This window comes from Thalassophryne amazonica, chromosome 21 (genome assembly GCF_902500255.1).
Source record: "Thalassophryne amazonica chromosome 21, fThaAma1.1, whole genome shotgun sequence".
Classification (NCBI taxonomy): Eukaryota; Metazoa; Chordata; class Actinopteri; order Batrachoidiformes; family Batrachoididae; genus Thalassophryne; species Thalassophryne amazonica.
The window spans coordinates 27,057,706-27,071,610 of NC_047123.1; the positions used below are offsets into that span (position 1 = coordinate 27,057,706).

General features: G+C 40.1%; 1 protein-coding gene across 1 annotated transcript in view; it reads left to right on the forward strand.

The window, feature by feature from the left end:
- hbs1l (HBS1-like translational GTPase) overlaps positions 1-13,530 on the forward strand; it is a 51,207-nt gene extending 37,677 nt beyond the window's left edge. The window contains exons 9-18 of the mRNA XM_034161951.1: positions 455-601; positions 4,551-4,625; positions 4,719-4,836; positions 7,868-7,936; positions 8,008-8,112; positions 8,304-8,394; positions 8,747-8,855; positions 8,970-9,070; positions 11,491-11,635; positions 11,724-13,530. Of these exons, the coding sequence (XP_034017842.1) occupies positions 455-601; positions 4,551-4,625; positions 4,719-4,836; positions 7,868-7,936; positions 8,008-8,112; positions 8,304-8,394; positions 8,747-8,855; positions 8,970-9,070; positions 11,491-11,635; positions 11,724-11,735 (972 nt within the window). The 3' untranslated portion in view covers positions 11,736-13,530. The remainder of the gene's footprint in view (positions 1-454; positions 602-4,550; positions 4,626-4,718; positions 4,837-7,867; positions 7,937-8,007; positions 8,113-8,303; positions 8,395-8,746; positions 8,856-8,969; positions 9,071-11,490; positions 11,636-11,723) is intronic.
- The last annotated feature ends 375 nt before the right edge of the window (positions 13,531-13,905 follow it).

Here is a 13,905-nt window from a genome sequence, read left to right on the forward strand (position 1 = left end):
TTTCAAATACCTGCTGTTCTTTGTTTGTGGTTGTAATGTCCTCATGAGGTCCCGTAAAGCCACAGTATGGAGGATTTAGATTAGATTAAGTCGAACTGATTTTACTGATTCCTTGGGAAGACTCCCTCAAGGAAATTGAGGTTCCAGCAGCATTGTATAGCAGCACACAGGGTAAGAAGCACACAGAATATCAAAAGTGATTTAAGAGGGTTTAGTAGCATGTCTTATTTCACATTTTACAGCATGGCCAGACGACTGAAGCAAAAGAAGACTCAGTGGTTGCTCCCCGATACACTCTACTGGTTGCTTAGTTTACGCTTAAGAGGAGAAGGAGCTTGAATCCCTATTGACGGCATAATGCAGTCTGCAGCCTCACCATTAGATGGCACTAAATCCTGCTTACCATAGCTTGAACATAACCACATGTGGCTCTGATCTTTAATTCCCCCTTCAGGCTGACGTGGCCGTGCTCGTGGTGGACGCCAGCCGAGGAGAGTTCGAGGCCGGCTTCGAGTCAGGCGGCCAGACCAGAGAGCACGCCCTTCTGGTCCGATCGCTCGGAGTCACTCAGTTAGCTGTGGCCGTCAACAAGATGGACCAGGTCAGAGGAACCGCACATTCACCGACATGCCCTGAATCGGATGGACAACATGGAACTTTACATAACATTTACTACATTTACATGTAGTCTTACACACCTCTCTGCAGCTTCTCTCCCCCTGTCATCCCCTCATTACCCCATCCCCGTAGAGACGGTGCCTGCTCCCAGACCACCAATAACCAGCCAAAATCTATTTAAGCATAAAAATTCAAAAAGAAAAAATAATATAGCACCTTCAACTGCACCACAGACTAAAACAGTTAAATGTGGTCTATTAAACATTAGGTCTCTCTCTTCTAAGTCCCTGTTAGTAAATGATATAATAATTGATCAACATATTGATTTATTGTGCCTTACAGAAACCTGGTTACAGCAGGATGAATATGTTAGTTTAAATGAGTCAACACCCCCGAGTCACACTAACTGCCAGAATGCTCGTAGCACGGGCCGAGGCGGAGGATTAGCAGCAATCTTCCATTCCAGCTTATTAATTAATCAAAAACCCAGACAGAGCTTTAATTCATTTGAAAGCTTGACTCTTACTCTTGTCCATCCAAATTGGAAGTCCCAAAAAACAGTTTTATTTGTTGTTATCTATCGTCCACCTGGTCGTTACTGTGAGTTTTTGTGAATTTTCAGACCTTTTGTCTGACTTAGTGCTTAGCTCAGATAAGATAATTATAGTGGGCTATTTTAACATCCACACAGATGCTGAGAATGACAGCCTCAACACTGAGACTCAATTGGCTTTGCTCAAAATGTAAATGAGTCCACCCACCACTTTAATCATATCTTAGATCTTGTTCTGACTTATGGTATGGAAATTGAAGACTTAACAGTATTCCCTGAAAACTCCCTTCTGTCTGATCATTTCTTAATAACATTTACTCTGATGGACTACACAGCAGTGGGGAATAAGTTTCATTACACTAGAAGTCTTTCAGAAAGCGCTGTAACTAGGTTTAAGGATATGATTCCTTCTTTATGTTCTCTAATGCCATATGCCAACACAGTGCAGAGTAACTACCTAAACTCTGTAAGTGAGATAGAGTATCTCGTCAGTAGTTTTACATCTTCATTGAAGACAACTTTGGATGCTGTAGCTCCTCTGAAAAAGAGAGCTTTAAATCAGAAGTGCCTGACTCCGTGGTATAACTCACAAACTCGCAGCTTAAAGCAGATAACCCGTAAGTTGGAGAGGAAATGGCGTCTCACTAATTTAGAAGATCTTCACTTAGCCTGGAAAAAGAGTCTGTTGCTCTATAAAAAAGCCCTCCGTAAAGCTAGGACATCTTACTACTCATCACTAATTGAAGAAAATAAGAACAACCCCAGGTTTCTTTTCAGCACTGTAGCCAGGCTGACAAAGAGTCAGAGCTCTATTGGGCCGAGTATTCCTTTAACTTTAACTTGTAATGACTTCATGACTTTCTTTGCTAATAAAATTTTAACTATTAGAGAAAAAATTACTCATAACCATCCCAAAGACGTATCGTTATCTTTGGCTGCTTTCAGTGATGCCGGTATTTGGTTAGACTCTTTCTCTCCGATTGTTCTGTCTGAGTTATTTTCATTAGTTACTTCATCCAAACCATCAACATGTCTATTAGACCCCATTCCTACCAGGCTGCTCAAGGAAGCCCTACCATTATTTAATGCTTCGATCTTAAATATGATCAATCTATCTTTATTAGTTGGCTATGTACCACAGGCTTTTAAGGTGGCAGTAATTAAACCATTACTTAAAAAGCCATCACTTGACCCAGCTATCTTAGCTAATTATAGGCCAATCTCCAACCTTCCTTTTCTCTCAAAAATTCTTGAAAAGGTAGTTGTAAAACAGCTAACTGATCATCTGCAGAGGAATGGTCTATTTGAAGAGTTTCAGTCAGGTTTTAGAATTCATCATAGTATAGAAACAGCATTAGTGAAGGTTACAAATGATCTTCTTATGGCCTCAGACAGTGGACTCATCTCTGTGCTTGTTCTGTTAGACCTCAGTGCTGCTTTTGATACTGTTGACCATAAAATTTTATTACAGAGATTAGAGCATGCCATAGGTATTAAAGGCAATGCGCTGCAGTGGTTTGAATCATATTTATCTAATAGATTACAATTTGTTCATGTAAATGGGGAATCTTCTTCACAGACTAAGGTTAATTATGGAGTTCCACAAGGTTCTGTGCTAGGACCAATTTTATTCACTTTATACATGCTTCCCTTAGGCAGTATTATTAGACGGCATTGCTTAAATTTTCATTGTTATGCAGATGATACCCAGCTTTATCTGTCCATGAAGCCAGAGGACACACACCAATTAGCTAAACTGCAGGATTGTCTTACAGACATAAAGACATGGATGACCTCTAATTTCCTGCTTTTAAACTCAGATAAAACTGAAGTTATTGTACTTGGCCCCACAAATCTTAGAAACATGGTGTCTAACCAGATCCTTACTCTGGATGGCATTACCCTGACCTCTAGTAATACTGTGAGAAATCTTGGAGTCATTTTTGATCAGGATATGTCATTCAATGCGCATATTAAACAAATATGTAGGACTGCTTTTTTGCATTTACGCAATATCTCTAAAATTAGAAAGGTCTTGTCTCAGAGTGATGCTGAAAAACTAATTCATGCATTTATTTCCTCTAGGCTGGACTATTGTAATTCATTATTATCAGGTTGTGCTAAAAGTTCCCTGAAAAGCCTTCAGTTAATTCAAAATGCTGCAGCTAGAGTACTAACGGGGACTAGAAGGAGAGAGCATATCTCACCCATATTGGCCTCTCTTCATTGGCTTCCTGTTAATTCTAGAATAGAATTTAAAATTCTTCTTCTTACTTATAAGGTTTTGAATAATCAGGTCCCATCTTATCTTAGGGACCTCATAGTACCATATCACCCCAATAGAGCGCTTCGCTCTCAGACTGCAGGCTTACTTGTAGTTCCTAGGGTTTGTAAGAGTAGAATGGGAGGCAGAGCCTTCAGCTTTCAGGCTCCTCTCCTGTGGAACCAGCTCCCAATTCAGATCAGGGAGACAGACACCCTCTCTACTTTTAAGATTAGGCTTAAAACTTTCCTTTTTGCTAAAGCTTATAGTTAGGGCTGGATCAGGTGACCCTGAACCATCCCTTAGTTATGCTGCTATAGACTTAGACTGCTGGGGGGGTTCCCATGATGCACTGAGTGTTTCTTTCTCTTTTGCTCTGTATGCACCACTCTGCATTTAATCATTAGTGATTGATCTCTGCTCCCCTCCACAGCATGTCTTTTTCCTGGTTCTCTCCCTCAGCCCCAACCAGTCCCAGCAGAAGACTTCCCCTCCCTGAGCCTGGTTCTGCTGGAGGTTTCTTCCTGTTAAAAGGGAGTTTTTCCTTCCCACTGTCGCCAAGTGCTTGCTCACAGGGGGTCGTTTTGACCGTTGGGGTTTTTACGTAATTATTGTATGGCCTTGCCTTACAATATAAAGCGCCTTGGAGCAACTGTTTGTTGTGATTTGGCGCTATATAAATAAAATTGATCGATCGATTGACATAAAAAGGCATGAAAACACCTTTTTTATGACATTAAATAAAAAAAGGATTAACTTTTAAAGTTGTGCCTTTAAACTCACTTTGAAAAAAAATTTATTCAACTTGTGAATTAAATTAAGATGTCAAAGCCAAAATAGTGTAATGTGTAAATGTGGGCACCTGTCAGTATAAAATGATCATTTTTAGACAAAGGTCAACCCGTTTACACTGCAAGTTACAAGTAGTCAACCAACAGATTGACTTAAGGTTGTTTTCTTGTTTTCAAATGTAGACTTTCACAGTTGGAAACGTCTTTGTCAGTGAAACTGTGATTTGGTACCATAAAAACACAATCACTGGTCTGCTTTCGAAGCTCTGCTGCAGGGAAACGTCTTAATACTGTTTGGGTTTTTCTCTGCGTTTACACAAATCAGGTGAACTGGCAACAGGAGCGTTTCCAGGAAATCGCCTCAAAACTCGGCCACTTTCTCAAACAAGCAGGATTTAAGGTGAGCAGTCAGTGTGTCAAAGTGTTTTTTGTTTTTTTATTTTTTATTTTTTTGCTGCCTGTGGTTTGATCCGATGTCGACGTGATTTCGCAGGAGTCTGATGTTTTCTACGTCCCCACCAGCGGGCTGTCGGGAGAAAACCTAACAACCAGGAGTTCACTTTCACAGCTCACCTCCTGGTACTCTGGTCCCAGCCTGCTGGAGCAGATCGGTAAACTGCAAATTTATTTTAGGCTGTGTTCACATTATCACTGAAAAGGGCATGAATTATGAGTTTTAGAAAAAGGAGAATAATGAGGGTTAATTTTCACATCAGGTCAGATCTAAATCTAGATCAGCTTCAGAAACAAAGAAAAACTGATTTATGAGTTATAATATCTGAGAGAAGTTAAAGTCTAACAGTTGTGACCAGAGATCAAACATCAGTGAAGTCTCAGACCAGTTATGCAAGTGCCCTGAATCTGATATAAATTAATTCAGCTTTAGCGCATTCACACTGTCTACTCATGCCGGGAAAAAAAAATCTGTGTGCAAATGTGATTCAGATCATTTTCAGCAACAGTGTGAACATATTCTTTCAACTCTGGAACAAACACACACAAAAAAAAAAAACACGTGTAGTTTTTCAATATTCTTTTTGTGACGAGTGTCTTACCCATAAATCATATTATAAAAATTGTCATTGCGCTAAAACAGGTTACCAAGCATCTTATAAATGGACAGTATTAGATATCGTAGTCAGACCTTGTGGGCGTGTACGCCAAAGTTAGCAGGAATTTCCGTGACATATGTCACGGAAGTTTTAAACAATTCCCTTCAGGCTGAAATTTTGCTTGGAGCCGGATAATTTCTGCATGCACAGTCTCACGCGTGAGCTATTTGCAGATGTTTAATATGAAACCGTAATCATAGTTAACTCTAACAGGTAAATAAAAATGTCTGTTTTGCACAAAAAATCTTTAACTATTTTGTGAAATAAGCTGACTGCACCCCGTCTTAGTGAGAGGAGCTTTAATAGCAAAGGAATAAAGTGTTCATTTATCTAATTTTTGTTTCTATAAGATAAGCTCACACTGCAGTTGTGTTGTCAGATTGTGAATGAAGAGAAACTCTGACCTTTTTTTTTTGTTTTGTTTATGAAATTTTTGATTTGCTGATGACACTGCCGGCTCTGTGCATGACGAGATGTTTCCCAAACTGCTGAGCCGGCAGAAAGTGGATGTTCATAAATCAGATGATTATAATGTCATATTGATGGGAAAGTTAACAGGAAATGAGCATCATTCTTTTTTATTTTTTTGATCACGCATGTTGTTGCTAAAGTGCTGATCGTTACAAACCTTTTCCGAAGAGGATGCTGTACAATCCCAATTCCAATGAAGTTGTGACGTTGTGTAAAATGTAAATAAAAACAGAATACAATGATTTGCAAATCCTCTTCAACCTATATTCAATTGAATACACCAGAAAGATGAGATATTTAATGTTCATAGACTTTTTTTGTTTTTGTGCAAATATTTGCTCATTTTTGAAATGGATGCCTGCAACACGTTTGAAAAAGCTGGGACAGTGGTATGTTTACCACTGTGTTACATCACCTTTCCTTCTAACAACACTCAATAAGCGTTTTGGAACTGAGGACACTAATTGTTGAAGCTTTGTAGGTGGAATTCTTTCCCATTCTTGCTTGATGTACGACTTCAGTTGTTCAACAGTCCGGGGTCTCCGTTGTCCTATTTTGCGCTTCATAATGCGCCACACATTTTCAGTGGGCGACAGGTCTGGACTGCAGGCAGGCCAGTCTAGTACCCGCACTCTTTCACTACAAAGACACACTGTTGTAACACGTGCACAATGTGGCTTGGCATTGTGTTGCTGTAATAAGCAGGGACGTCCCTGAAAAAGACGTTGCTTGGATGGCAGCATGTGTTGCTCCAAAACCTGGATGTACCTTTCAGCATTGATGGTGCCATCACAGATGTGTAAGTTGTCCATGCCATGGGCACTAACACACCCCCATACCATCACAGATGCTGGCTTTTGAACTTTGCGCTGGTAACAATTTGGATGGTCTTTTTCTTCTTTTGTCTGGAGGACGTCCATGATTTCCAAAAACAGTTTGAAATGTGGACTTGTCAGACCACAGTACACTTTTCCACTTTGCGTCTGTCCATTTCAAATGAGCTCGGGACCAGAGAAGGAGGCGTCGTTTCTGGATGTTGTTGATGTATGGGTTTCGCTTTGCATGGTAGAGTTTTAACTTGCACTTGTAGATGTAACGACGAACTGTGTTAAGTGACAATGGTTTTCTGAAGTGTTCCTGAACCCACGTGGTAAGATCCTTTACACAATGATGTCAGTTTTTAATGCAGTGCTGCCTGAGTGATCGAAGGTCACGGGTATTCAATGTTGGTTTTCAGCCTTGCTGCTTACGTGTAGAAAGTTCTCCAGATTCTCTGATTCTTCTGATTATATTATGGACTGTAGATGATGGAATCCCTAAATTCCTTGCAATTGAACATTGGGAAACATTGTTCTTAAACTGTTGGACTATTTTTTCACGCAGTTGTTCACAAAGTGGTGATCCTCATCCCATCTTTGCTTGTGAATGGCTGAGCCTTTTGGGGATGCTCCTTTTATACCCAGTCATGACACTCACCTGTTTCCAATTAACCTGTTCCCCTGTGGAATGTTCCAAACAGGTGTTCCCAGTCTTTTGTTGCCCCTGTCCCAGCTTTTTTGAAATGTGTTGCAGTGCATAGGTGTCTTGTCTAGCCTAGCATTGGACAAAAGCCAAGTTTCAGGTCTCTGTGGTTTTTATCAAGTGTAGGAGCAGAGGCTAATTTACAGTAATTTTGGTGAAAGTGGAAGCTTTTTGTTGGGTGGGTGGGGGCGGGGGGTCGTATTTTCAGCCGCTCGTTTGCTTGTGTAATTATTCATTGACCCCTACCTGGCCGCCATATTGGATTTTCAGGTGGCCAGCACTTTTTTCCTCAGACACTGATTTATGAAGAACATTCATGCTAAATCTGATGCTTGTATCACCAAATGAAGGATTGTTTCAGTTATCTGCTGCACTGCTGCTGTAAAAACTCCTTGTATTCACCTCTCTGGTGGGAGTCCCGGTGCTCTTGTACCACCTGCTCGACAGCAGGAGCATGACGAGTCCGTGACAGGGATTTGTGAAAACATTTGACAGCTTTGCTACTCATTATAATGTCTGTCTCTTTTTCCTTTTAAAGATGCCTTCAAAGCCCCTCAGAGGTCTATAGACAAGCCGTTCAGACTGTGCGTCGCTGACGTGTTCAAAGGTAAAGACGACCAACACTTGTTGGAACAAGTATGTTCCTCCTTTTATCCTGATGGATTTCTCTGTCCGCAGACCAGGGTTCAGGCTTCTGTGTGACGGGGAAGATCGAGGCCGGTTACGTTCAGACTGCAGACAAACTTCTAGCGATGCCTCCCAATGAAACGTGTACTGTCAAAGGTGTGCGCGTGTGTGCATGCACTCTGTCTGTGCAACATGCTGACAAGTCTTAATATATAATCATGCATTGTGATAAATCTCCACATGGACGATCACTTTGGAAGCAGCATCGTGCATATTTCCATCTGAATGTGACAGTGCCACCTTGTGGCAGTTTGTTGACCTGCACTTGTGTGTATGTGGATCTGCAGGGATCACTCTGCACGACGAAGCTGTGGACTGGGCTGCAGCAGGAAACCACGTCAGCTTGACGGTGACGGGAATGGACATCATCAAGATCAAGTAAGTATTAATTCCAGTCTATAAATTTAAGGAGGCTGTGGTTTTACTTGTGTGTTTGAGTCCTCTTTTCTGCAGGATGACTGAAAAACATGCAAACAGACTTTCGCAAAACATTCTCATTTTGTCCTGGTCAAAAATTCATGGCATTATGTTTATTTTCAGATCTACATAAAATGACAACGCTAAGATTTTTATTTTTATTACAGATTGTCACGAGAAATACAAAATCCTTTAGTACAGTACCAAACTAGAAAGGCACTCATTCGAATGTGATCCTTTGCCAAGACAATAATAATATTTTAACTGGTGCTGTTTTTTGCATATTTGATTTTCGATTGTTGTTTCTGTGCAGCGTGGGCTGTGTGTTCTGTTGTCCCAAGGAGCCCATTCGAGCCTGCACTCGATTCAGAGCCCGAATCCTTATTTTTAATATCGAGGTCCCCATCACACAAGGCTTCCCTGTAAGTGCAAATAATCAAATGCTGCCAAGAGTTTGTTAGCTTGCACTTTCTATCCAGCATATATTTTTGTTCCTTTAAAATTGTGCACTGATGTTAATTGTGCACTGGGTTTAGGTATTGTTGCATTACCAGACTGTCAGAGAGCCGGCCACCATCAAAAAGTTGATCAGCATTCTACACAAGAGCAGTGGTGACGTCCTCACGAAGAAACCTAAGTGAGTGTTGGGATATATATATACTCAACAAAAATATAAACGCAACACTTTTGGTTTTGCTCCCATTTTGTATGAGATGAACTCAAAGATCTAAAACTTTTTCCACATACACAATATCACCATTTCCCTCAAATATTGTTCACAAACCAGTCTAAATCTGTGATAGTGAGCACTTCTCCTTTGCTGAGATAATCCATCCCACCTCACAGGTGTGCCATATCAAGATGCTGATTAGACACCATGATTAGTGCACAGGTGTGCCTTAGACTGCCCACAATAAAAGGCCACTCTGAAAGGTGCAACTTTGTTTAATTGGGGGGGATACCAGGCAGTATCTGGTGTGACCACCATTTGCCTCATGCAGTGCAACACATCTCCTTGGCATCATCCGTGAAGAGAACACCTCTCCAACGTGCCAAACACCAGCGAATGTGAGCATTTGCCCACTCAAGTCGGTTACGATGACGAACTGGAGTCAGGTCGAGACCCCGATGAGGACGACGAGCATGCAGATGAGCTTCCCTGAGACGGTTTTTGACAGTTTGTGCAGAAATTCTTTGGTTATGCAAACCGATTGTTTCAGCAGCTGTCCGAGTGGCTGGTCTCAGACGTCTTGGAGGTGAACATGCTGGATGTGGAGGTCCTGGGCTGGTGTGGTTACATGTGGTCTGCGGTTGTGAGGCTGGTTGGATGTACTGCCAAATTCTCTGAAACAACTTTGGAGACTGCTTATGGTAGAGACATGAACATTCAATACACGATCAACAGCTCTGGTTGACATTCCTGCTGTCAGCATGCCAACTGCACGCTCCCTCAAATCTTGCGACATCTGTGGCATTGTGCTGTGTGATAAAACTGCACCTTTCAGAGTGGCCTTTTATTGTGGACAGTCTAAGGCACACCTGTGCACTAATCATGGTGTCTAATCAGCATCTTGGTATGGCACACCTGTGAGGTGGGATGGATTATCTCAGCAAAGGAGAAGTGCTCACTATCACAGATTTAGACTGGTTTGTGAACAATATTTGAGAGAAATGGTGATATTGTGTATGTGGAAAAAGTTTTAGATCTTTGAGTTCATCTCATACAAAATGGGAGCAAAACCAAAAGTGTTGCGTTTATATTTTTGTTGAGTGTATATATATATATATATATATATATATATTCAGTAACCCATTGAGCCTCACATTGTCTGATAATTTTTCACAACACCTGCAAGTCCTGCACCTTTCATAGGTACTTGAACAGTATATTACTTTTATATATATCATAAATTATACATTTTTTTAATGTAAGTTAATTTTAATGGGGTATCCTTTGTATATATGTATGCAACATTTTTTTTTATGTATGCAAATTTCCACAATTCTTACCAATTTTGGGAATAAGTGGGGATGTACATATACACACTAGGGATACAATTTTACAAATAAAAAATTTTATACGCTGTTGCATTTGGGTGGATTTCCAAAAACTAAAACTCTGGTTGAATAATAAATAAAAAAGGGGAAAAAGCATGATGCAGTCTAATCACCACTAAGGTCTTACACATACTAAGAATTTGTTGAAAGCCAAGAGCGTTGTGCGACTTTGCCCATATTCAGACAAGTTTTGCATAAGAGTACAAACAAGGGATCATGGGTGAACATTTTTAAATAGGACTCACACATGAATTTATTTTAGTTACATATGCATCATCTAAATATGATACAGGAAATTGCTTTTGAGGAAAGAAAATTAAAAGGTTGTATCCTTAATACACACTTTCAGTAAGACAAAATCAAAATGCCTCAATAAAAACAAAAAAAACATGAAGTTAAATTCAAATAATTTAAAAACAACATGCAAAATAACAGAGGACAAGATAAAGTTGTGCCGTAATTATAAGCAGCAAAAAAAAAGTATGTTTTAAGGTGAACATTAAAAGATTCCACACTAGTATCTGTCAACAGTCTTTCCCTTCTTTGTTCGCTCTCGTCTGCAGTTCAGTTTGAGATCCTCTTAATTTATTTCATGTGACAATCGATCTCAGAGTCACTCAAGGCTTCACTGTTGGGCAGGAGAGTGTTTAATGTTTTACCTGGATTTGCATCGAACAGTCGGTTTATTTAGATGAAATTTATTTTAAGCTTAGATTAATGCAATTTTAATTTTTAAAATAAACATAAAGAAGAAAAAGATGGCTTTGAAACCACCGTTTTGGGGGTTCAAACAGTTAAAAAATGATCACATAAATTCAGTTCTTATAGATGGGCTGCAACATACATTAATTATAAAATGCATGAGACCCCCCCCCCCCCCCAAAAAAAAAATCTGTATTTTTAAATTTGACCAGGTTTTACACATTTTAAAATAAATATATATTTAGAAAGTGTAATTTTCCAAATTTGAGAAACATGAAACATGTCTGGTCTGTTAAGATGTTTGATGAAGGGTATGAATGCCATCGTGGAGATCCAGACCCAGCGGCCGGTGTCATTAGAACTCTACAAGGACTACAAGGAACTGGGCCGCTTCATGCTGCGCTACGTGGGCTCCACCATGGCTGCCGGGATGGTCACCGAGGTGAAGTGTGCGACATGTAACGAGTCTTCTGCGTGAATGCAAAGAAATTCCCGCCTTTCACTTTCACTGTGATTTGTCTTTGCGGCAGATTAAAGGATGATGATTGTTTCCACTGAGACGGCGCGAGTAGGAGCCGACTCTGCAGGCGGCATGCAGCCAGAGACAAAGTGCAATTCTTCGAGATGTCGTTCATGGACTTGGAGCGTCACATTCGTCCACACTAAAAGTGCAAATGCCACCAAAATATCAGGACGTTTCTCTGCTTTGGTGCCAAGCTACAGGAGAAACCAGCCAGCTGCCCCGCCTAAGATTCGGCTGCTAAGTAGCAAAACATTTACAAATTGTGTTTGATTTATTTTAACCAGCCTGTTGCACTCGGTTATGTCACGCTGAGATGTTCATAGCAACTGCAAAAATGAACTCTGTCCTCTGTGAAGGCAGAACTCCTCTCCAGCAGACAGTCTAACTGGACATTCACCCTGGTGTAAGGACTGTATCTGTTGAGCGCTGGACTCTGCAGGTGTTTTGAAGAGACTGCAGTTCCTCCCTTATTTAAAATTTAGTTCATATCTGGATGTATCATTCTTGTTTATATCATTTGTTTTTCATCATAGAAAATTATTTTTCCACCAACTCAGCAGATGACCTGAAGTGGCTTGAAGCAGCAACCATCACTGCATAGCAAAGCTTAGTAGAAATCGGCAGAATTCAGGACAAAGCCAACATGTCCTTGGCGCCAGTGACCCACCTTTGGCAAATTAGATTGGGCAGTTTCAGAATCCACCTCCATGTTCATGCCAGATTTGGTTCAAGTGTGAGTGGAAAATGAAAATTTTGGCATTTGTCACCAATTATTGATCTTTGGTAAGTTTGAGCTTGCCAAGACAATACCAGAACCCCTTGGACTTTTATCACATTTTAATTGCTTTATGCTAATTTGAAAAATGAAAAAAAAAAAAGGGAATTTGTTAATGTTAAATTTCTAAAATGATCCTCTTTAAACTCTGAAAACAAATCTCTATAAGGTGATACAAAATATCAAACCACCAATGATGGGTTGGATAAGTAATGGAACCCTTTAGTATAACACACTAAAAAAAAATTTAAATTCAAAATTATGCAAAGAAATTAAAATGTGCAAAATCCCCAGGGTGTGTATATTTTCTATACCAACTGTATGTACCTATCTTGGTGGACATTGGATTGAAAAATTTAAATAGACCTTTGAATCCAATGAGCTTTGCCCTAACAAACACACAATGTGTCTCAAATTATTGTATGCTAAAGTTTGCAGCCAAAAACTGTGTACACACGAATGTAAAAAAAAACAAACCTAATTTTCAGGTGCTGAACAAATAACCTCTTTCTGTGTGCATGTTACTTTAAGTGGAATGGAGCTGCTACTAGCAACGCCCCCCTCTGACAAGTAAGAGGAGACGTAGGAGTGATGGAGGGCGGTGTGTGTGGGTGTGTCACACAGAGCAGGGAGGAGTTTAGACTTTAGTTTCATATGTCACGGAAGTCCAAGACCAGCCTTGTAGCGGTTGAAATTGGACACCTGAAGTTCAGCATCTGGAATTACAATATAGCTTTTGAAATCTACACTGAACAAAATTACACCCACTGCCTGCATGAAGTGTCACAAATGAATCAAAATGAGTCTGCTGGAACACATCAGCCAAGTTAAATTTATTCATGTTTGGTTACTTCAAATTATTTTTACAAAGTGGCGTTTCAGCGCAAAGCACCAGGTGTTTTTGAAGGGCTGATCTCTATTTTTGTTTCAATTTTTTTGGACAAAGACTCTGTGGAGCTGTATTCATTTCTCCTGTGTGTTAAATCAGACAAGTTGATGCTGATGGTGTGAAGGACATTAAATGAACATGGCAACAGTACACTTTGGTTCAAGTTCTGATTTATTTGACCTTAGGAATGTTATATCCTGTATAAAGTAAACCTGTGAAATTACCTTTGCAACACTTGTGATTCAGGTGAAGTATCAGTGTGCAGCAATGGTGTGTAAAATGAAACAAACAGAAAACTAGCAATGATGTTTTTAAAAAAAGATTTGGCACGTCACGTAAGGCTGATTCTTTGAGGAGCAAATATGGCTGGAGCATCTCCAGTTTGTCAACAAAGAAAACTGAAATGTTAAAAGCAATGCCCCTCAAAAAAAGGTGATTTGTGTCAGTGAAAAATTACTGTTACTGCTCATGTCTGCATGCTGGCTTGCTCAGGGTCATCCGTCGCCTTCTGGCCTGTGTTGATAG